The sequence below is a fragment of the Chlorocebus sabaeus genome, chromosome 19 (assembly GCF_047675955.1).
Source record: "Chlorocebus sabaeus isolate Y175 chromosome 19, mChlSab1.0.hap1, whole genome shotgun sequence".
NCBI lineage: Eukaryota > Metazoa > Chordata > Mammalia > Primates > Cercopithecidae > Chlorocebus > Chlorocebus sabaeus.
Genome location: NC_132922.1, coordinates 32,191,066 through 32,214,985, shown reverse-complemented (window position 1 = coordinate 32,214,985; position 23,920 = coordinate 32,191,066). Strand labels below are relative to the sequence as shown.

The following is a 23,920-nucleotide window of genomic DNA, read 5'->3' as shown; positions in this document are numbered from 1 at the left end:
ACTTCCTGCATTCAAGCCATTCTCCCGCTTAAGCCTCCAGAGTGACTGGGCATACAGGCACCTGCAACCACGCCTAGCTAATTTTTATATTTTCAATAGAGACGGGATTTCACCATATTGGTGAGGCTGGTCTTGAACTCCTGACCTCAGGTGATCCAACTGCCTCGGCCTCCAAAAGTGCTGAGATTACAGGTGTGAGCCACCGCGCCCAGCCTACCTTTTACTTTTTTAAGGAACTTCCAAAAGTTTTTGTAGTGTGTATAGTAACTTTCATTCCACAAAGAGTGTAGAAGATTTTTTTTTCCTGCAAGTCTACACTGACCGTTGCCTTCAACAATTTTGATTTTTGACTTTTGTAATACTCATTCTAGGTGGAATTAGATGGTAACTGAGTATGGTTTTGATTCACGTTTTTGTGAGGATTAGTGATATTGAGGAACTGTTACCTGTGGGTCAATTTCCTGCTTTCTTTTCACTCAGGTCTATTTAGATCCTTTTACCTTGGATATTTGTTGTTTTTGTTCTTGTTGTTTTTCACTTCGTCGTATTAGTTTATTGTCTGTGTTAGATAATAACCTCTTTCAGGGTTAGGATTTTTTATCTTTTCTCTCAGTCTTTAGGATTCCTTTTTTTGTTTCATTGTTTTCTTTTCCCTGTAGAATTTATAAAGTGTACCTAGTCTCACATGGTTATAGTTGTGTACGTTAGCAGTGACTTTTGTGTTCGACACCCCACTTCCACGAAACACACAAACATGCGTGTGCCTGCACGCGTGCGCACCCACACACTCACACACACGGAGCCAAGCCTTGCATTGTCTATGGGTGTAGTTTTCCTACGTTTTTTTTAGTGTTATGCTTTTTTACCTTTTGCAGCCTGTTTGCATAGATACAAGGTTTCCTAAAATATACATCCACTCTATGTTTTATTATAGGACCTTTACAGTTTCAAGATTGAGTTTAGGTCTTTACTTCATTTTGTGTTGATTTTGTGTATCGTGCATTGTAAGGGTCCTATTTCAGTGTTTTTCCTGTGGATATTCAGTTTTCTCAAAATCAATAATTGAACCAGACTCTCACTTTCCCATTGTATCTTTTTGGGGTTTTGAAAACTGTGTTCCCTACATATCATGTTGGGTAGAGTATTTGGCTGCCTCATTCTGTCACTTAGGTCCTCGTTCTGTGTTTGTGAGAGTCATGGATTATTTAGATATCTACAGATTGTTTTTTCATTTATTATTTTCTTTGGTTCTAAGCTTGGGTTTTTCTTTTAGTGCTTTCTACTCTTATTATTATAGTTTAAAGGGTACATATACAAGTTAGTTACATCTGTTGATTGAATGACGCTGAGACTTGGGGTCCCGACAACCCCATAACCCAGGCAGTGAGCAGAGGGCCCTCAGGGTGGGTCTTCAGCACACGCTCCCTCTCACCTGTTTTTGATTGGTCTGGTGGTCATTCCCGGTGTCTGTTGTTCTCTTTATGTTTGAGTCTATTCACAGTTTAGCTCCCGCTTATAAGTGAGAACATGTGGCGTTTGGTTTACTATTTGGGCCTTAGTTCCAGTGGTCTGCAGTTTCTACCTTCTGTTCTCAGGTGATCCTCCCACCTCAGCCACCGGCTTAGATAGGACTACAGGTGCCCGCCACCACATCCAGCTAATTTTTGTATTATAGACATGGGATTTCACCATTTTGCTCAGACTGGTCTCGAATTCTGGACTGAAGTGATCCACCTGCCTCGGCTTCCCAAAGTTCTAGAATTATAGGTGTGAGCCTCGGTGCCAGCCTCTCATCCACTGTTGATGGCTAGGTTGATTCCATGTCTTTGAAAATGTGAATAATACTGCCATGAACGTATGAGTGCCTGTGTCTTTTGGATAGAAGGATTGATTTTCCTTTGGGTAGATGCCCAGGTGTGGGCTTACTGGATGAGATGGTAGTTCTGGTTTCAGCTCTTTGAGAAATCCCCGGTCTGCTTTCACCGGTGTCTGTACTAGTTTTCATCCCCACCAAAACGCACCAGCATTTCATTTTCTCGGCTGCCTCACCAGCATGTATTCCTTGTCTGTGTGGGCATCATCCTTGTGACCTGCGAGGGATGGCATCTCATCATGCTTTTGATTGGCAGCTCTCTGGTAATGAGTGAGTTTGAGCATGTTTTCCTATTTGTTAGTTGCTTGTACATCAACTTTTGAGAAGTGTGTGTTCACATCCCTGGCCTGTTTATTAATGGGATATTCTTTTTCTGTTTATTCTCCTGGTTGACTTGTTGAAGGTCCTTGTAGATTCTGCATATTAGACATTGGTCAGATGCACAGTTTGGGAACATGTTCTCCCATTCTCTGTTGCTGTCTGTTTACTCTGTTGTAGTCTCTCTTGCTGTGCAGCAGCTCTTTCAGGTATTCAGGTATTCGGTCTGACTTGTCAGTGTTTGTTTTTGTTGCTGTTGCTCTTCAGGACTTAGCCATCTAAATGCTTTGCCAAAGCCTATGTGGAGAAGGATATTTCACAGGTTTTTAGTAAGATTTTAATAGTTTGAGTTTTTACGTTTTTATGTTTTATTCATTTTGAGTTCCTCTTTGTGTCTGGTGAGAGGTAGGGGCCCAGTGTTATTCTTCTGCGCATGACTAGCTGCTTATTTGAACACCATTGATTGAATAGGGTGTCCTTTTCCCTTTGCTTACTTTTGTGGATCTTGTGTTAGATCAGATAGTTTTCAGTGTGCGGTTTTACTTCTTGGTCCTCTCTTGTGTTCCACTGCTCTGTGTGGAAGCGGGTCCCTAGCTTTACTATGAAATTTGAAATCAGGAAATGTGATGTGTCCGATGTAGTCTAGATGTCTCAGGATTGCAGAGGATGAAACTCAGGGCGCTTCATGGTCCCACCTGAATCAGCAGTACGTATTTCTATTTCTTTCAGCAAATGTGTTTCATAGTAAAGAAACAATAGAACGAGAGGGTAGAGTGGGGCGTTATGGTCCATGCATACATTGCGGAATGATGAAATCAGAGTACTTAGTGTTTCTGTTACCTTTTCCGATTGTTTATTCCTTTATGCTGAGAACCTTTAGTATTCTGTCAAGCTGCTTTGAAAGTGATATGCTGATACTGTTAACCCTGGTCACCCTGCAGTGGAATAGAACAACAGAATTTTCTTCCTCTCATTTATGTGTAACTTTGTACCCTTTTACAATCCATGCCCATTACCCCTCTTTTCCCCCAATCTCAGGAAACCGATATTGTGCTCGTCAGGTGTTTGAGATAGAGTTTCTCAGATTCTGCATGTGTGAGATGACTCAAGGTTTGTTTCTCTCCCCCTTTGCTCATTTAATTTACCATCATGTCCTCCAGGTGCAACCGTGTGGTTCCCCACGATATGATTTCATTGTGGTTTTCTGTCTGAAGAGTATCCCGGTGTGAACATGTGGAACAGTTTCTTTCTCCCTTCGTCTATGGATAAGCAGGTAGGTTGATGCTTACACTGGCTCTTGGGAACAGTGCTGGAATCCACATGGGTGGGTAGATCTATCTTTGGTGTCCTGATTTCAATGACTTTGAGTGTATTCCTAGTAGTAGGATTGCGGGTTGAAATGGTAATTGGAGTCTTTTAAGGTTTGGAAGAACATCCAAGTGGTTTCTGTAGTGTGTGTGCTAGTTTACCTTCTCACGAACCGTGGAGAAGAGTGTCTCTCTCTGTCTCTGGAAACAGACCAGCATTTCCCTTTCTTTCAATGTTTTTTTTTCTTTTTTTGTAACACTCATTCCAATTAGAATGAGATGGTGTCTAAGTGTGGTTTTGATTTACATTTTGCTTGTGGTTAGTGATGTTTGCCAGGTTATTGTGAGCTTGTTTCAGTTTGATGTGTAAGAGTGGGCAAGGGACCTGAAGACCTGAGATGGATGCACAGGTTAAAGATTCCGAATCAACATTACTGATCCTCATGAGAAGTCAATCAAAACCACACTGAGATATCATCTCACTCTGGTGAGATTGAATGTTACCAAAATGGGACAACAATTTCATTGCTGTAGAGTATGTGTATGTAACCAGCAGGTGCAAGGAACAATTTGATCTGCGTAAACATAGCATCATAATGAAGTCGCAGTGTCTGGTATCTCTGTGAGCTCCAGACTTATGATTTCTCTGTGGAGAGAATATTCACAACTGAACTTTGTAGCTGTTTTGAAAATTGTGGTTTTCCGTTCTTGCCTTTTGGCATAATGGCCTGTAGCTCTGTCCACGTTTCTGGTAAGGGCATGGATTTGTTTTTTATGGCTGTGTAGTGTTCCGTGGTGTGTATGTACCACATTTCCTTTCTCTGATCCACTGCTGATGGGCACCGAGGCTGATTCCATGTCTTTACCATTGTGAGTAGTACTGCCGTGAACATACAAGTGCATGCGTGTTTTGGATGGAAGGATTTTCCTTTGGGTAGATCCTTAGGAGTGGGGTTTCAGCGCTGGGTGGTAATTCTCTTTTAAGTTCTTTGAGAAATGTCCACACTGCTCTCCATGGGGTCTGAACTAGTTTGCATTTCCCCCAACAGTGGACCTGCATTTCTTTGCTCATCTCCCCACCAGTCTGTGTTGTTGTGGACTGTGTGTCATAATTGCCATTCTGACCAGTGTGAGACGGTATCTCAGTATGTTTCTGATTTGCATTTCTCTGATGATCAGTGAGATCGAACTTGTTTTTATTCTCATTGGTTACTGGTACACTTCTTTTTAAGTGTGTGTTCATATCCCTTGCCCATTTATAAGTTGGGTTTTTTTTTTTCTGATATTATTTGTTTAACGTCTTTATGATAAATCCTGGATATTAGACGTTTTTCAGATGCATAGTTGAATATTTTCCCTAATTCTATAGGCTGTGTGTTGACTCTGTTGGTTTTTTCTTGTTCTGTGCAGCAGCTCTTTTGTGTATTGGGTCCCACTTACCAGTAAGTGCTGTTGTTGCCATTGCTTTTGGGGACTTGACATATAAATGCTTTACCAAAGCCTCTGTCGAGAAGAGTATTTGCTAGATTCTCATGCAGGATTTTTTTATAGTTTCAGGTCTTGGATTTTTATGTATTTATGTATTTATTTAGAGACTGAGTCTCGCTCTGTTGTACAGGCTGGAATGCAATGGAGCGATTTCGGCTCACTCGACCCTCCACCTTCTGGGTTCAAGTGATTCTCCTGCCTCAGTGTCCCGAGTTGCTGGGAGTACAGGCATGTGCCACCATGCACAGCTAAGTTTTGTTTTTTTATTAGAGACAGGATTTCACTATGTCAACCAGGGTGGTCTCAAACTCCCCGACCTCAAGTCATCTGCCCACCTCGGACTCCAAGAGTGCTTGGATTGCAGGCATGAGCCACCGATCCTGGCCTGGGGTTTGGCATTTCAATCTTCGATTCGTTTTGAGTTGCTTTCTGTACATGGTGAGACACAGGGGCCCAGTGTTATTTCTTCTGCATCTAGCTAGCCACTTATCCCAGCACCACTTACTGATAGGCAGTCCTTTCTCCATTGCTTATTTTTATTGATTTTTTTTCAAATATCAGATGGTTTCAGGTGTGCAGGTTTACATCTGGGTCTTCCTTTTTTTTTCTTTTTTTTTGAGACGGAGTCTCACCCTGTGGCCCAGGCTGGACTCCAGTGGCACGATCTCGGCTCACTGCAAACTCCACCTCCCGGGTCCACGCCATTCTCCTGCCTCAGCCTCCCAAGTAGCTGGGACTACAGGCGCCCACCACCTCACCCGGCTAGTTTTTTGTATTTTTCAGTAGAGACGGAGTTTCACCGTGTCAGCCAGGATGGTCTCGATCTCCTGACCTCGTGATCCGCCCGTTTCGGCCTCCCAAAGTGCTGGGATTACGGGCTTGGCCACTGCACCCGGCCTACATCTGGGTCTTCTAATCTGTCCCACTGTTCTGGGGAGCTGAGTCCTCAACTGAAAAGTGAAAATGCGAAGCCATTACATTGTCTATGGGTGTTTTCTTAGAGTGTTTGCTTTTAGTGTTTTTTAAATACCTGTAGCAGCCTACTTGCATGGATTTGTTTTCTAGAATACGTGCACACCCTTTGTTTTCTTGTAGAGTTTTGTGGTTTCAGAATTGAGTTTTAGGTCTTTAATGTATTTTGCATTGATTTTTGTGTTGCATGACATAAGGGTCCTGTTTCAGCGTTTTGTATGTGAATATTCAGTTTGCTCAAAATCATCTATTGAACAGGCTCTGTTTTGCCCATTTTGTCTTTTTGGTGTCCTTTTGGAAAAAATGTGTTCACTATATGTAAATTGGGGTTGAGTATTTGGTTTACTCATTTTCACGACTTCCTTAGTTTATGCCAATAAAATGTTGTTTGGATAATTATAAGTTTGTGTTTTTCATTCATTTTTTTAGCTTCTAAGTTTGTATTTTTTAACATAATTTCTACATTTATTATAGATTAAAAGGTACAAGGCAGATTACTTGCTGCCTTTGGTATGTTGCCTGATACTGAGACTTGCGGTCCCAGAGACCTTACCATGCAGGAAGTGGGTAGACCCACGAGGTAGGTCTTTAGCCCATAGGTAGTCCGTTCTTCCTTTTTCATCTGATAGTCAGCAGTGTCTGTTGTTTTCACTTTTACGGTCGGGTGTATTCAGTGTTAGCTCCACCTTAGAAGGGAGAACATGTGGCATCTGGTGTTCTGTGTTTTCCTTATTTCTCTTTAGATAATGGCCTCCAGCTCCTTTTATGTTGCTGCCAAGGACATGATTTCCTTGTGTTTTTTTTTTACGGCTGCCTTGTGTTTTGTGGTATGTATGTACCACATTTTCCTTTTCTGATCCACTGTTGATGGGTACCTGGGTTGATTTCACGTGTTTGCCATTGTAAAGAGTGCCGCCAAGACCGTTTGTGTGCATGTGTGTTTTGGACAGAAGGATTTATTTTCCTTTGTGTATACCCCAGTGGTGTGATTGCTGTGTCAGATGGTAGTTCCGGTTTAAGTTCTTTGAGCAATCTCTGAAGTGCTTTCCATGGTGTCTGAACTACTTTGCATTTTCACTAAAAGTGGACCAGTGTCCTCTTTCTCTGCTGCCTCTCCAGTGTCCTTTTTTTTTTTTTTTAACTGTGTAATCACCATTCTGACCAGCGTGAGATGATATCTTATTGTGCATTTGATTTCTGTTTCTCTGACAATTAGGTTGAGCCTTTTTTCACACTTGTTGCTTGCTTGTACATCATCTTTCAACAAGTGTGTGTTTATATCCATTGCCTGTTTATTAATTATTTGGGGGGGTTTTGCTAATTGATTTGTGTAAGGTCTTTAAAGTTGTTTCTGGATATTAGACCTTGGTCAGGTGCATAGTTTGGGAACATTTTCTCGCATCCTGTATGTCGTCCGTCTACTCTGTGGGTGATTTCTTGTGTTGTGTGGTGGTTCTTTAGTGTATTAGGTCCCACATGTCGATTATTGCTGTTGTTGCAGTGTCATGTGGGGTCTTAGGCATATAAATGCTTTATCAAAGCTGATATAGGGTCTCTTGTAGGATTTTTGTACTTTGAGGTCTTCTATTTACATCTTTTATTCATCTGAGTGAACTTTGGTACATGGTGAGAAGTAGAGGCCTAGTGTTACTTACTCTTCCGCATATGGCTCACCACTTATCCCAAGACTATTGAAAGGGGATTTCTTTCCCTGTTACTTATTGTGTGTTTCATCCACAATCAGGTGGTATGAGGTGTGTGGGTTTACTTCAGGTTCTCTCTTCTTTTCCACTCATCCATTCGGAAGCAGGTTCCTAGAGTTTTAGTGAAATTTAAAATCAGAGAGTGTGATGCATCCAGTGTAGTTTGGATTTCTCAGAATTGCTTTGGAAATGCAGGGCATTTCCTGGTCTCACATGAACTTCAGCATCGTTTCTTTCTATGTCCTTAAAAACAATTTGTCCTGTAGTAAAAGTATAGAATTAAAGAGTAGAGTGGGACATTTTAATCTATGCATATATACCTTGTGTAATGATCAAAGGAAGGCATTGACTGTCTCTGTTACCTTGTGTAGTTATTCTTTATTAGTTCTCTGTGGTTGCAATATTCAGAGTCCTTCTTTTCAGGCTTTTTTGGAAAATATGGTGGGATACTGTTAAGTCTAGACACCCTGCTGGGGAGTAGAACAGCTGAATTTATTCCTGTCATCTGTGTGTAACATTGTATCCATTTCCCAGTTCCTGCCCTTGCTCCCCCACCACCAGCCTCTCTTCACCACTGTGGAACTTTCTATGTCTAGGAGATAAAATCATTTAGAGAGAAAGTTGATGTCATTCTCACATGCATGGAATCATGCTGTGTTTGCATTTCTCTTCCTGGCTCATTTCGTTGAAGGTCATGTCCTCCAATTTCTGCACGTTGCTGCAGATGACATGGTTTCATGAATTTCTGTGGCCGAAGAGGATTCCATTGTGTACTGCAGTTTCTTTATCCCTTTTTCTGTGCATAAACAGGTAGGTTGATTGGATGCCTTCGCTATTGTGCATAGTGCTTCAGTCGCCATAGGAAGGCCGGTATCTCTTCAACATAACAAATTCCATGTGCTTTCTGTGTATAACCAGTGGTGGGATTGCTAAGTGAACGGGTATTTGTAAAACATTTAAGACACCTTCAACTGTTTCACTTTGTGTGTATAGTAATTGATGCACATTCCCACCAATAGTGTATAAAAGTGCCTTTTTCTGCGTTTCTAGGTTGACCACTGCCTGTAAACGTATCTGTTTTTGTTCTTTTTGCTAAGTTTCATTCTAATTAGAGTGAGAGGTATCTGAGTGGTTTGCATTTAGACATATGTGTGAGGATTAGTGAAGTTGAGTAACTTCTCTTTGACTTGTCAGTTAATTTCGTGTTTTCTTTTCAGATGTGCTTGTTCAGGTTCTTTGCCCAGTTTTAGGTTGGGTATTAGGTTTTGTTCATTTTCCCAGTTAGAGTAGTGTTAGTTTCTCATGCATGTTAGATAACAACCCCTTTGGATGCCTTCTTCTGTGGTTCATTGTTTCTCTTCCCCATGTGGAATCTCTATAGTCCCATGTGTTTTCATTCACAATTGTTAGCAGTGATTTTTGTGTCCCATCCAAAAAGATCAAAAATATGGCAAAGTATTACCAAATCAGGTTTGGTAAGAAACCAAAGGGTTTCTTGCTATTGATAATTTTTGCTTTTGTTTTCTTTCTTTTTTGCAAACTGCCTGCAGAGATACAAGTTTTGCTGAGATACAGACTCCCACTTTTCTTACAGGAGCTTTGCAGCTCCAGGATTGGGTTTAGGTGTTTATTTCGTGTTGATTTGGGGGTATTACATGTTTCAGACCCCGAAATGTTGACTTCTTTGGCTTGTTTTTGTCTGGTATACCACAATGGGGGTGTGCTCAAATTAAGCTGTGGAACATCCTTTAGATACTGGGTTCAAGCGATTTTCTCCTTCCCTGATGTTTGCTTAGGGGAGAGGTGTCAGAAAGTCTGGGAAGATCCATAGTGGAAAAAGTTTACCTTTATTTCGTGGAAACTGATGGCCAGCTCCCTTCTGCCCAGGACTTCTGGAGAAGGCCAGCCCTACCAATTGTTTACCAATACCTCCCATCTCCAGCCCTTCAGTAAATATTTAAGAGATTCATTAAATATTTAAACCTTAAGAAAGTAGAGTACCCCAGTGGAACTTGAATTTGGCAAGAATTTAAGTTTGAGAGTAGCTGGTCAGTAGAATAAGTGTGGTAGATTGGGTAGCATGCTATGATTTTTAAGGGTTTTTTTTTGTTTTGTTTGTTTTCCTTAAACAGAGTTAACAATAATTAATTTGAACAAAGAAGGAAAATGTTGAGTGATTAGCATGCATAACGTGAACACTGTTCCATGACTTGTTCAGCCATAGCCTCAATTTGACATGCTGGACTATGAATCCTGAAGACTGGTATACGGTTACTGCACTGCGGTTACTTTTCTCATTCCAACAACTGTAGAACATTTTGAATAGTGTTTTAAAATGTTATTTTAATGAAAGTTAAGAAAAAAACCCTTACTTACACACTGAAGAAAATAAACATAAAATGGTCTCCTGCCTGCCTGGCAAAAGACCCATGGCCTGATCCTGGCCAGCAGGAGCAGCTGATGTTGAAGAGCAGGGGCCAGATGCAGCTGAGCTGCCAGCCATCTAGATGTGGTTCCCTGGTGTCACGGTCTAGGTGAAGGATGGTGCAGAGCCGGTGTTCTGACCAGCATCCCGGTGGGGTCCCAGCCACTGCAAGATGTTACTGGCCTACTGTGATTCGGGCTCCAGCTGGCAGGACAGCTTGTAGCTGCAGGACAGTGAGGCAGCTGTGAAGCCACCATGAGCCGCACATCAGGTCCCCTCTCAGTGCCTGCCCAGCTGGAATCCTGGGTCCCCAGCGGTCCCCATGCAACAGGGCTTGATGCTGGCCATGAAGTCATGGCCATAGGCTCTCTGCTGCTGTCCACAGGAGAGCCTCTTCTAGGCCAGGTCGGGTGGCTGACACCTGTAATGTCAGTACTTTGGGAGGCTGTGTGGGGTGGATTGCTTGAGGCCAGGACTTTGAGACCAGCCTGGACAACATCGTGGAACCCCATCTGTACCAGAACAACAACAGCAGAACAACAGGACATGGTGTACCGCAGTAGTCCCAGCTGCTTGAGAGGCTGAGGAAGGGCTTGAGCCCACAAGGCAGACGTTGCAGTGAGCAGAGATGGTGACACTGCAGTGCAGCCTGGGCGACAGAGCCAGACCACATTAAAAAAAAAAAAAAAAAAAAAGGAGAGCTTTCTCCCACCCTCTGCCCATCTCCCAGGCCCTCACCTCTCCTTGTCACTGAGCTGCTCCATTCTTGGGAAATAGGTGACAAATTTCTCAAGAGGCCGAAGCCTGTAATTCGTGGCAGCCACTTGGAGCAGCTGCATTTCCTGCAGAACTCGGACCTCCTAGAGACAGAGGAGAGGTTGCTGACAGGGCCTGGGTGGAAGATGCTGAGAGCACTTTTGGTAGGCAGGGAAAAGAGGCTGATCCCTGGGGCAGTTTTCTGAGGGGGCCCCATGCAGCCCCCAGCCTGTTCTCAGAGTTGGATGTAAAAAGCCCCTCCTGCAGGAACTGGTCTTTGATTCCATTCCATTTCCCGCTTTTTCCACTGGGCTAGGTCTCCTCCTCCTGTATGTGTCAGACTCTCCCAGTAAACCTAAGATGTAGAGGATGGAGCCAGGGAGTGTCGTGTCCACGGTGGACTGTGACATCCACATCCCCACCCTCATCCAGCGTGAGTGCCCCAGCTGCTCACATTCCTCCTCTTGTTGGTGTTGCCCTGGAAGGCAGACAGAGTCCATCAGAAAGGTCCCTGGCCCACAACTAGCCCCACCCCACCCCTTCCCATGCTGCAATGCTGCCAGGGCCACCAGGGTCAGGGGATGTGCACATGACAGGACTTGGATCTGCCCCAGGCTCCGGGCTCTAGAGCAGGGGCATAGGAACTGAGGCTCAGGGACTTTCTGCCCCAACCCTCTGTGATAACAGACAGGGAAACTGAGATCTCTCATAGAAAGAAAGTGCTCAGTGACCCTGGAACTGCCTGCCCTTGGGGAGGCTCAATTTCACTGGCCTGTGACGGGACTACTCTAGGGAAAGGCTAAGTCCAGCTCAGCCCACACCTCAGCAGCGTTGCAGTCAGGCAGCTCTGCAGCTTCACCACTCGGGAATAGGGACTGGTGGGTGCCATGGAGCCTCCATCACCGAAAGGTGATGAGATGGGCCTGACACCCCCACCTACAGGAGCAGCTGTGAGGCTCTCAGTGGTTTGCTAAGGTCTGAGACCTAAGGGCTCGGTCCACGACCCTCTCCTCCCAAGCCTCAGGATCCTGGTTTCCAACCAGCCTGCCCCAGGCTCACTCACATCCAGATCGTCCGGGATGGCCGAATCCAATCTGTGTAACACAGTCAGAAAATCCCCCAGGAAGGGGACCACGCCCTGTGCCAAGGATGGGTGAGGAGTTGGTACATGTAGTGGTGATGAGTATTGGCCCTCAGTTGCCTGCCCAAGGTTCTGTCTCATGAAGTCCCAGCAGCCCCTGTCTCCCAGAACCCCTTCTCCAGGTCTCCCGGTTGGAGTAGTCAAAAATACTCAGCTGCCTTTCCCAATTCTCTGCCTCCTCTATCCCAGCTGACCTCCAAGTCTAGCAAGCACTCCTAGTTACCTCTATGGTGGGATTTTAACAATTCACAAGGACATGTGGTCCCAGCCTTACCCTTCCCCACATCCACTCTGAGTCCAGCTTTCCCAGACCCTTGCTCTGGTCTCTCAAATGGAGGTTTTCCAGACCCAATGTCCACAGGAGGACAGGGCTGGGGAGGAAGTTCCTGTGGTCTTGACATGGAGGCCTCCAGCTGGCGGGGAAGGGAGCCCTGTCCTCAGATCCCCTGCGGCCTCTCCACGCCAAAGCCTCACTCACCTTCTTTTTTTTTTTTTTTTTTTTTTTTGTTTTGAGACGGAGTCTTGCTCTGTCGCCCAGGCTGGAGTGCAGTGGCCGGATCTCAGCTCACTACAAGCTCCGCCTCCCGGGTTTACGCCATTCTCCTGCCTCAGCCTCCCGAGTAACTGGGACTACAGGCGCCCGCCACCTCGCCCGGCTAGTTTTTTGTATTTTTTTAGTAGAGACGGGGTTTCACCGTATTAGCCAAGATGGTCTCGATCTCCTGACCTCGTGATCCACCCGTCTTGGCCTCCCAAAGTGCTGGGATTACAGGGTTGAGCCACCGCGCCCGGCCCCCTCACTCACCTTCTTCTGCCTCTGCAGCCTCATCTGGGCTCTCTGGGGGTTCCTCTCCTTGGTGGCCACCTTAAAGCTCCCCGCCTGCCAGGTGTCAGGGACAGGGACAGTGAGGCTCTCCTCCCTTCCCCCAGTTACGCCCCAGCCACCCCGCACTTGGATCCCCAGGGACTGGCGTGAGTCACCTGGCACGGTGCTGATACCACTGGCCCAGCTCCACACTCCCTGTGTGTGTCACCCAGTCATGCAGCTGGGCCTGCCTGAGACTGTTTCCTCTTCTGTAAATGGCAGTGAAAACCACAGCTACCTCACAAGGCCACCTGAGTACTCTTTCCTGTAGCTGTTGCCATTGTTCTCACCCTCATCCGTTTGAGAAAGAACTAGGCATGAGCACCCGCAAATTATTTTCTTTTCTTGAATCTCATTTCCATCCTGTGAGGGCTGCACTACAGGCTCAGCATCTCTTCATTTTCCAGATGAGGGGAATGACTCCTCAAAGACCCAAAAGAAAAGGCACCTCCTCCCCATCCTGGAAGCTCTGTCCCCCTGCCTTCACCCCATATCCCAGCACCACCACCTATCATGGTCATGTTCTCTGGAATCTCTTGAGTGTCTAGGTCTCCAGCCAGGCACAGTCGTGATGGGAAAGGGACAGGGCGGTTTAGGAGACCTGGTTAGGTGGCACCTGCCTATCCGAGCCCCACTGGAGTCTGTGCCGCACAAACTGGGTTTGAGCCATGCCACAGGTTTTGCCTCGCCAACGATCCCCCAGGGGAGTTCCGTGCACACAACTCTCTTCCTCCACGCAGGAAGTGGCCTCCTGAGGCGTCATTCTCTGACGGACATGGTTGGGTTTTCCAGAATCCTGGGTGGGGTGACAAGTTGCCTTCTCATTTGCATGGAGGATTCTGAGATCTGGTCAGGGAGGATCCCCTAGGAATGCATGAACCCCCCAGATACTTGTCATGAGCATGTGTCACTGCTCACTGGTGAGAATCCTGTGACATGACCATTTTCGGGTGTCTGCAAAGGGCAGAACAGGGAGTCCCGGCAAACACATATGTCTGTTCCAAGATTCCTTCTATGTGTATTAGTTGGCATTTTCCTGCGAGGAAGAGTTTTTACTTTCCCTGGTTTATGTGTTCATTTATGTTATTGTGAATTCATAGATTCTTACTCGGTGTGGTATAAATTGTTAGGATCATTTCGTTTTATGCCCAGATCATCCCTGATTTGGCCACTGGGAGGCCGGTCAGCTTGGTTCCTGTGTCCTTTTGACGTGTTCCTATTACTCTTTGAGCATTTCCTTCATTTCTGGCATAGTAAGTTTTGTACCTTTCCAGCCCCAGCCCTAGAATCAGCCATTTCATCAAGGAGGACACACACTCACACAGATACACACACACACACACACCCCTATATCAATTTCTGTACCTGTTTCTCTCTACATTAAAATATATGAGTTCACACTGATACTTCCAATTCCATTGACTTAAAAGGTTCCTAACAGCCTTTCCACATCCTATAATTGTAATCCATTTGTCCAACACTGAAACACCTGGTTTCCACCACCCATATTTACTTATTTTCTCCACCCTTTAATAGTTTTAGAATTACACATACCACTGTGAAAAACAAATGTGTCGACTGAAGTTCAATATTTGCATACACTTTTTTTATCTTTGTCTTGAGAGTTTGAGGATTTATGGTCAAAATACTACTGTGTTGAAAAAATACTCGGGTTATGCTGTTCATTTGAAATACAGTTTGTTTGTTCCTATCCTATTCCATTTTAGGCTTCTCCTATCTTTATTTAAATTTTATTTATTTGCTTATTTTCGGCATAGGAAACACTAACATGGCTCCACGAGTCAGAACTATATAAGAAGATATATTCTGAAAACACCCCTCCCCTCCCCTGTTCCCTCTCATGCGGTTCCCACCCACCCCAGAGGTTAACAGGCAATTTAGCTTTTATTTATTCTTCTCATGTTTCCTTTTGCATAAATGAGCAAATGCACATATATTTTTTACTTACCCTTTTTTACACAAAAGGTGGCAAAATATATTCTTTTGCATTCTGTCAATCTTTTCACTTATTGTACTCTCGAAATCTCTCTCCACACCAATTTGTAGCAGTCTTTCTTATTTTTTATTGCTGTTTACTACCTCATTGTATTCACTAAAGTGTACTGCGTATGCTTTCCTGTGTATATAGGCATTTAAGGCGTACCAGTATTGTGCAATGGAAAACAATGCTGCAATGAATCATTAGCCTTGTGCATATGTATTTTTGTATTATTGGAGGTGTATCTTCACGTTAAATTCCCAGAAGTGAAGTTGCTGGGCAGAAGGTAAATACATGTGTAGCTTTGTTAGATATTGCATGATTCCTTTCATAAGGCTGTCAAGGTGCATCCCATCAGCTACTAAGGAGAATGCCTGTTTCCCCATATTCTTCCCAAAAGAGCGTGTTTACCACTCTGTTAAGTGACAAGTGCTGCTTAATTTGCATTTCTCTCATGATGCATTAGGTTGATCATCATTTTCTGTGTCTGTGTGTGTGTGTGTGTGTGTGTAAATTGATTGTGTGATTCATTCATTTTGCTCATTTTTCTGTCCTTTTTTGGCCTTTTTCCCTTCAATTTTAAAGCATTTTGTATGTACTAGGAACCCTAACCATTTATCTGTGAGATATTGCAAATATACTTTCACAGTTTTTTGTGTTTTTAAATTCTGTTGATGATGGTTTTTTGGTCATGCAAAACATTTTCATATTTTTTTAATTACAAGCATTTTTATTTTTAAGATTTTAATTTGTATGTCGTCACATCGATCAAGTCTTTGTTTTACAATTTCGGATTTAAAATCATAGTTATAAAACCTTGGACTTTATGTTTGATATGGTGTGAAACAGGTCTCAGCATTTATTTTTGCCCCCTTTGTGTATACACTTGGCCTAGCACCATTTTCTGGAAGACTCTTGTTTTCTGCATTGCTGCTTTGTTTATAAATCAAGTGTCTATAAATACGCAGCTTCTTTATGGAATCTGTTTCACTAGTTGATTCTTGTGCCAGTGCTGCACTGTCTTAATTATTGTAAGTGCAAAGTTTGTGATTTGGCGCCCTTGTGTATATTTAACTTTGTCCCTACCCAAAGGCAAATTGTAACCAGAGAAGTGTGATGAGTAATCCACGTTGACATGACAATGCAGCATGGTTTTCGATGTAATTATTATCAAATGAAAGAATATTTAACTTACAGAGGAAGAAAGATTAGTTCAAAGACAACTTTACTTTTATTAGCAGGATATAAAAGTAGATTGAAAATATAAGAATGTGTTGAGTTTATTTACTGGCTAACAGAGGAGGGACAAATCGGCAGGAAAGTGGTATGACTTTCATTGTGTGACTTTTTGACATCATAGTTGATGGCCAGTTTTTGTGAACAGAAACAAGTCTTAAAGAATATGAACAGGCCAGGCGTGGTAGCTCACGCCTGTAATCCCAGCACTTTGGGAGGCTGAGGTGGGCGGGTCACCTGAGGTCAGGAGTTCGAGACCAGTCTGGCCAACACACTGAAACCCCATCTCTACTAAAAATACAAAATAAGCTGGGTGTGGTGGTGTGCGCCTGGAATCCCAGATACTTGGGAGGCTGAGGCAGGAGAATCGCTTGAACCCGGGAGGTGGAGGTGGCAGGGAGCTGAGATTGCGCCACTGTACTCCAGCCTGGGCAACAAGAGTGAAACTCCACCTAAAAAAAAAAAAGAAGAATATGAACAGTCCTTGAAATTAATGAAATTAGTGCAGTATCTCCTTCTATTTTTATATATTCTAGATTTCATAAAGTGACAGCCCTAAATTACCAGAGTTGAATTCTGTTTAATTCATTGAAAATATTGATCCCTTTTTCTGCCTCTTTTTTTCAGGGGTGGTGGGGACAGGGTCTCACTCTGTTGCCCAGGCTGGAGTACAGTGGTGTGATCGCAGCTCAGTGAAGCTTTGACCTCCTGGGCTCAACTGATCCTCTCATTTCAACCTTCCCAGTAGCTGGAACTACAGGCATGTGCCACTTTGCCCAGGTAATTAGTTTTTAAATTTTTTGTAGAGACGGAGTCTCCCTAATGTTCCCCAGGCTGGTGTTGAACTCCTGGGCTCAAGTGATTCACCTCGGCCTCCCAAAATGCTAAGATTACAGGCATGAGCCACTGTGCCCAGAATTTTCTGCCTCTTCTTAACCTAATGGTACTGTATCAGAACTTTCATAATTGAATAACAGAAATATGTTCCATATGGAGTCACTGACATTTAGAACTGGAAGAGACTTTAGAGATTAGTTATTTATAAACTCTTTAATTTGTAGCAATGAATTCAGTATGATTATCTGAGAGAGGGCACGGTTCCAGATAGAAGACAGTGTAAATCGATTGGCTAACTCATGCCAAAGAGAGAAAACTTTCGGGTTCTTTTGTTAAAAAGTAGTTTCTCTTTGTTTCCCCCACAGATCTTTAACTCCTCTGTGTTCCCTTCATTTCTAGGGGAAGTGAAAACATTTCTTCACTACTTTTTAGAATAATAAATTTACAACCAATTTATTATCTATATTTTTTAAAGCTCATATTTTTAAAATTGTCTTTATAAAATATAAATATTGCAAATGGTCTTTCTCAAATACGATCATTTACACAGCTTAACCCTTGCTCAAACTGTAAAGTCTCTAGTTTTTTATTAATATATTATGCATGATTTAGAAAATACCTCCTTTCAATGGTGACTAAAATTTGACTAGTATAGAATTATATGGTAAAAAAACATAAATTTCAGAATAAATTATTATTATTTTTTTCTTTTTAAGACGTAGTCTCGCTCTGTTTCCCAGGCTGCAGTGCAGTGGCGCGATCTCGGCTCACTGCAAGCTCCGCCTCCCAGGTTTATGCCATTCTCCTGCCTCAGCCTCCTGAGTAGCTGGGACTACAGGCACCCGCCACCACGCCCGGCTAATTTTTGTATTTTTAGTAGAGACGGAGTTTCACCGTGTTAGCCAGGATGGTCTCAATCTCCTGACCTCATGATCCACCCGCCTCGGCCTCCCAAAGTGCTGGGATTACAAGCGTGAGTCACCGTGCCTGGCCCAGAATAAATTCTTTTAGATACTGGCCTCATCATGGAATCACTTTAGAGCAATGAAGATTATTTGACTCTCAATGATATTTCTTTCTAGAAATTGCAAGATGACACTTCCTGTGGCATTATAGGATTTTCCCAAGATAGCTTATGTGCTAGGCCCCATCATCTGAATCCGGAATGTGTGGACACATAGCAGGCTTCCATAAAGTCTTTGATTACATGTATGATTTTATTATTTTAAAAAGAAGTACGTGATTTGGCCAGCCACGGTGGCTCATGCCTATAATCCCAGCACTTTGGGAGGCCGAGGCAGGCAGATCACAAGGTCAGGAGTTCGAGACCAACCCGGCCAATATGGTGAAACCCTGTCTCTACTAAAAATACAAAAATTAGCCAGGCGTGGTGGCACATGCCTGTAATCCCAGCTACTTGGAGGCCGAGGCAGAAGAATCGCATGAACCGGGGAGGCGGAGATTGCAGTGAGCAGAGATTGCACCACTGCACTCCAGGCTAGATGACAGCCAGACTCCATCTAAAAATAAAAATAAAAAGAAGTACGTGATAGTTTACAAACCTATAAAGTTTTATTTCTGTAGTACAGTATGGTGTGCTGCTTACCCCCTGTCAGAAAGGTTTGGTAATAGGGCTCTTGAACTCAGTATAAAAATCAAGAGCTGGCCGGGCACGGTGGCTCAACGCCTGTAATCCCAGCACTTTGGGAGGCCGAGGTGGGTGGATCATAAGGTCAGGAGATCCAGACCATCCTGGCTAACACAGTGAAACCCTGTCTCTACTAAAGAATACAAAAAATTAGCTGGGCATAGTGGCGGGTGCCTGTAGTCCTAGCTACTCAGGAGGCTGAGGCAGGAGAATGGCGTGAACCCGGGAAGCGGAGGTTGCAGTGAGCCGAGAGCGTGCCACTGCACTCCAGCCTGGGCAACAGAGCAAGACTCCGTCTCAAAAAAAAAAAAAAAAATCCAGAGCTGGCTGGCCCCAGGCCTGGCGGCTCGATGGGGAGGAGTTACCGCCGTTCTTGGGCATCAGAACACACCATGAGGCCTGTTACCTGAGACCCTCAGGAAGCCCTGGGGTCATGGCCCAGAAGCACCCCGGAGAAAGAGAGTTGTGTGGAGCCCACCACAGTGGTGGTGCCTCCCTCAGGACTTTAGGACCCTCCGTGGACCCTGAAACACCTTCATTCTCAGGACTTACAGGCTCAGCAGGGACTGCTCCTAATGGTACCGGCTGCCTCACAGAGCACTCTGGTCCTAAGTACACACAGCACCCAAACCCAGCTCATTGGTTGGACCCAAGCCATGGCCCCCTGAGGGGTCCAGGACCACCTAGAGATGCAGAGGACCCTGATCAGAGTGAGACATCTTCAGAAGAAGAGTCAGAAGTGGACCAGGAACTCTTAAAAGAAAACGAGGCTGGGTACCAGGAGGATGGGAACCCTTCTTTTCTTTCCATTCCATCTGCTTGCAGCTGCCAGGGAACACCCGGAATTCCAGAAGGGCCTTACTCTGAGGGAGGAAATGGCTCTTCTAGCAACTCTTGCCACCACTATGCTTCTCCAGCCTTGGGGGAAGATGAGGAGTTGGAAGAAGAATATGATGATGAAGAATCTGTTAGGTTCCCCAGTGATTTTTCACGTGTGTCCAGCGGAAAGAAACCCCCATTCTGGAGACAGAGGCACCACTTTCCAACGAAGGCGGATACTCGGGAGGGTGGACGGGATCCCAGGTCCCCTGGTCAACATCGACTGGGCCGGAAATGAAGTCAGGCAGATAAGCGCAGAGCCCTGGGATTGTGGGGAGCCGAGGAACTATGTCAACTTGGACAGGCAGGCTCTTGGTGGCTGATTGAACTGCTGGTGTTGGTGGGAGAGTATGTAGAAACTTGTGGGCACATCATCTATGCATGCAGGCAGCTGAAAAGCAGTGATTCGGACCTTTTTCAAGTTTAGATGGGAGTCTGGACAGGGCGGCTGGGGTCTGGGCCCAGGTCATGTTTCAGTTTCTAAGCCAGGAGTTTTATTGTGGAGTAGAATTGTTTACCCGTTTTCTTTTTCTTTTTTTTTTGAGACGGAGTCTCGCTCTGTCGCCCAGGCTGGAGTGCAGTGGCCGGATCTCAGCTCACTGCAAGCTCCGCCTCCGGGATTCACACCATTCTCCTGCCTCAGCCTCCTGAGTAGCTGGGACTACAGGCGCCCGCCACCGAGCCCGGCTAGTTTTTGTATTTTTTAGTAGAGATGGGGTTTCACCGTGTTAGCCAGGATGGTCTCGATCTCCTGACCTCGTGATCCGCCTGTCTTGGCCTCCCAAAGTGCTGGGATTACAGGCTTGAGCCACCGCGCCTGGTCACTTTTCAGTTTCTAAGCCAGGGGTTTTACTGTGGAGTAGGATTGTTTACCCGTTTTCTTAAGCTGCTGGGTGCTTTACTGCTCCTGGCTCTGGCCCTCTGTTTGGGCTTTCTACTGTTGGGATGGTGGTTTCTGGTGGGACTAGGTGACCAGTTAGGCTGGAGGGATAAGGTCACCTGGCTCTTCTCTTGGCTGGATTCCCCAGCCTCGCAGCGTTGCTTGACTCTGCTGAGAGAGAGCAGGTCACGGCAGTGGCTGGTAAGAATAATTCAGTGGGGGTCGGGTGTGGTGGCTCACGCCTGTAATCCCAGCACTTTGGGAGGCCGAGGCAGGCGGATCATGAGGTCAGGAGATCGAGACCATCGTGGCTAACACGGTGAAACCCCATCTCTACTAAAAATACAAAAAATTAGCTGGGCGTGATGGTGGGCGCCTGTAGTCCCAACTAGTCCAGAGGCCGAGGCAGGAGAATGGCCTGAATCCAGGAGGCGGAGCTTGTAGTGAGCCGAGATTGCACCACTGCACTCCAGCCTGGGCAACAGAGCCAGATTCCATCTCAAAAAAAAAAAAAAAAGAATAATTCAATGGGGTTGGCTGGAGTTGCCTTGGGTCAAGCAGAATGCTAATAGGCAGGGGAAAGCACCTGTAGCTACTGGGCGCTACTGCCAGCCTGAAGAGGAAGTGGCTAGACTCGACCTTGGCTGGGGTTCCTGGGGATGAGCTAAACCCTTCCCATGTACTAGGGGTTGAGGCCACAGCATCAGACGCTGAACTGAAGAAGTCCTGGCAGTGACTGGCAGTGGTGGTTCATCCACCACTGATGGCAGTGATGGTTCATCCCGACAAAAATCATCATCCCCGGGCTGAGGAGGCCTTCAAGGTTTTGTGTGCAGCTTGGGACATCGTCAGCAATGCTGAAAAGCGGAAGGAATATGAGATGAAAGGAAAGGCAGAGAATGAACTGAGCCGGTCAGTAAATGAATTTCTGTCCAAGCTGCAAGATGACCTCAAGGAGGCAGTGAATACTTTGATGTGTGGCCATGCTAAGGAAAGCATAGGAGGTTTGAGGTGGACCAGGAACCTAAGAGTGCCAGATACTATGCTGCGTGTAATAGGCTGCGTCCCGCTGAGGAAGGAGACTTTTGGGCAGAGTCAAGCTTGTTGGGCCTCAAGATCACCTGCTTTGCACTGATGGATGGAAAGGTGTATGACAACACACAGTGGGCTGGAGGCCAGCGTGTGGATATCTCCCCAGACCCGCAGAGTCCCCTCACATCTCTCATTTGGTTCTCGGATTCCAGGCACCAGAGGGCAGCAGAGAGCCACCCCGGACGCCCCTCCTGCTGATCTTCAGGATTTCTTGAGTCGGATCTTTCAAGTACTCCCAGGGCAGACGCCCAGTGGGAACTTCTTTGCAGCTCCTCAGCCTGCCCCTGGAGCCACTGCAGCCTCTAAGCCCAACCGCACAGTACCCAAGGGAGAAACCAAACCGAAGCAGCGGAAGAAAGTGAGGAGGCACTTGCAACGTTGAAGGCCCCTTCTCTTTCCTCGAAACAATGTCAGGGAGTGGAAAGGACTGTGTACAGCGCAGGATGGAGTTTGATTTCTCCCTCCTCCCCCAACACCTAGGAACTGAATTTTTTTTTTTTTTTTTTTTTTTTTTTTTTTTTGAGACAGAGTCTCGCTGTGTTGCCCAGCTGGGGTGCAGTGGTGTGATCTTAGCTTACTGCAACCTCTGTCTCCTGGGTTCAAGCAATTCTCCCATCTCGGCCTCCTGAGTAGCTGGGATTACAGGCACACACCACCACACCTGGCTCAACTAATTCTTTTTTGGATTTTTAGTAGAGACGGGGTTTCACCATGTTGCCCAGGCTGGTCTCGAACTCCTGAGCTCAGGTGATCCACCCGTCCTGGCCTCCCAAAGTGCCGGATTACAGGCATGAGCCACGGCACCGGGCCTGAATCTTGTCTTGTGAAAATACCGAAGAAATAGGGGGTAGCTAGAGTAAAGAACCTAGGGCCTGGACCTGGGCTGGACAGTATATCCCTTTAGGTGTGGGAACTGGGTATTTCCCTGGGGTCTCCATGCCTTTGTCTTGCCATTTGCTTTTAAGGGCAGATGAGACTTTTCCCCACCCTTTTAAAGCCACAAGTCTATCTTCTTTCTTGACCCATCTCAGGAGGGAGCCCTCTCCTTTACCCTGATACAATATTTAAAAGACAGAGCAAGAAAGCATGTAGCCCTAATGATAGGAGGTTACCTATGCGATATGAGTTCAGAGTTCAGAGAATGGAAACGGAATTTTCCCTCGACTTTCACTTTGTGGATAAATCACCCAATTTTAGGCTCTTTTCTGCAAGGATGGCCAAAATTAATCTTTTTTTTTTTTTCCCCCAGGAGAATGACTCAGTTTATTATCCCAATTTGACCCTAGCTATACCACTTTAGGCTCAAACACTGTACAGAGCTGCCATGCCTAACCTCATAACAATCGCATCCCTGGAAGGTGAAGGGGGTAAACCACAAAGTCAGAAACATTGGGAAAAGCCACGGTCGCACGCACATCTCTCAAGGAAACAAACTACAAGAAAGGGCTCAGTCACTGTACACAGCAAGTGTGCAGTGGGCAAAGTTCTGTGCTTTTGACAGTAGCCAAATGCTCAAGTCCCTGGTTTCTTGGGATCAATCATGGCCCAAGGTTAGTAAGAAGGCCAACAATGTTGTGAACAGGATTCAATTTCTGTAGGGTCATGGGGCATCCTCCACCATGTGAAGGGGCTCCAGCAGGTTGGACATGATCAATACCCATCCAGATTAGAATCCTGATGCCCTTGTCAGAGCTCGGGCTCGGGCAGCTTTGGCCTCATCTTCTAGCTCATCTAGGAAACGCTCCTGGGAAATCGAGTAGAAGGTGTAACCATAAATAGCTAACACCAGGGCCCCGATGCCTAGGCCGGTCACGATGTTCCGGGTCCGCCACTGCGGTAGGACCTTCTGCCACTGGGCAAGCTGTGCCCGCCGCACGGAATACAGTTGCTCGGGTGTCAGCTTCTCCCGCGTCGGGTCGATACGCTGAGCGAAAGGGGCCTCTCCACACTTAGCATCCAGAGGGTCACCAGCTCCCGAAGCCGCCATGTTGCCGCTCCTCTCTTCACGTTGCCCAATCATTTTTAAAAAGTAGATTCATGCCCACTGCCCTTGGGTGAGGGGGAAGGATACGGGGGTTCCCAGAAGCCCCCAGGTGATCCAAGGGTTTGTATTTTTTTTAAGTTTGTTCATATTTGTATGTATATACCTATTTAAAGCCAGGAGATTATCTTTCTATAAATGTATAACTGGCAAAAAAAAAAAAAAATCAAGAGCTGGCGGGGCACGGTGGCTCACGCCTATAATCCCAGCACTTTGGGAGGCTGAGGCAGGCGGATCACGAGGTCAGGAGATCGAGACCATCCTGGCTAACACGGTGAAACCCTGTCTCTACTAAAAATACAAAAAATTATCCGGGTGTGGTGGCGGGCGCCTGTAATCCCAGCTACTGGGGAGGCTGAGGCAGGAGAATGGCATGAACCTGGGAGATGGAGCTTGCAGTGAGCTGAGATCGCGCCACTGCGCTCCAGCCTGGGCGACAGAGCGAGACTCCGTCTCAAAA

General features: G+C 45.5%; 2 protein-coding genes and 2 pseudogenes across 41 annotated transcripts in view; 2 read left to right on the top strand and 2 right to left on the bottom strand.

The window, feature by feature from the left end:
* FAM246C (family with sequence similarity 246 member C) overlaps positions 1–23,920 on the top strand; it is a 61,208-nt gene that overhangs the window by 19,990 nt on the left and 17,298 nt on the right. For 34 of the 39 annotated variants that reach the window (XR_012089569.1, XR_012089577.1, XR_012089576.1 and 31 more), the window contains 2 exons: positions 3,352–3,464; positions 16,711–16,863. The gene's annotated coding sequence lies outside the window, so the exon portion shown is untranslated. The remainder of the gene's footprint in view (positions 1–3,351; positions 3,465–16,710; positions 16,864–23,920) is intronic. The other 5 variants (XR_012089580.1, XR_012089559.1, XR_012089561.1 and 2 more) reach the window with 1 other exon arrangement.
* LOC140709147 (ral-GDS-related protein-like) lies at positions 9,221–13,453 on the bottom strand. 2 transcript variants are annotated; one of them, XM_073007036.1, is made up of 5 exons: positions 12,789–13,453; positions 11,906–11,980; positions 11,297–11,320; positions 10,825–10,946; positions 9,221–10,309 (listed from the first exon to the last, which is right to left on the bottom strand). In XM_073007036.1, the coding sequence occupies exons 1-5, from the start codon at positions 12,810–12,812 to the stop codon at positions 10,270–10,272; spliced, it is 285 nt and encodes a 94-aa protein (XP_072863137.1). In that variant the 5' UTR covers positions 12,813–13,453; the 3' UTR covers positions 9,221–10,269. The 2 variants fall into 2 exon arrangements, 1 of the variants encoding a protein (XP_072863137.1); XR_012089582.1 differs by lacking the exons at positions 11,297–11,320; positions 11,906–11,980 and having other exon boundaries at positions 9,221–10,946.
* Positions 17,539–22,541, top strand: LOC140709148 (dnaJ homolog subfamily C member 14-like; annotated as a pseudogene).
* On the bottom strand, positions 22,664–23,616 carry LOC140709146 (cytochrome c oxidase assembly factor 3 homolog, mitochondrial pseudogene; annotated as a pseudogene).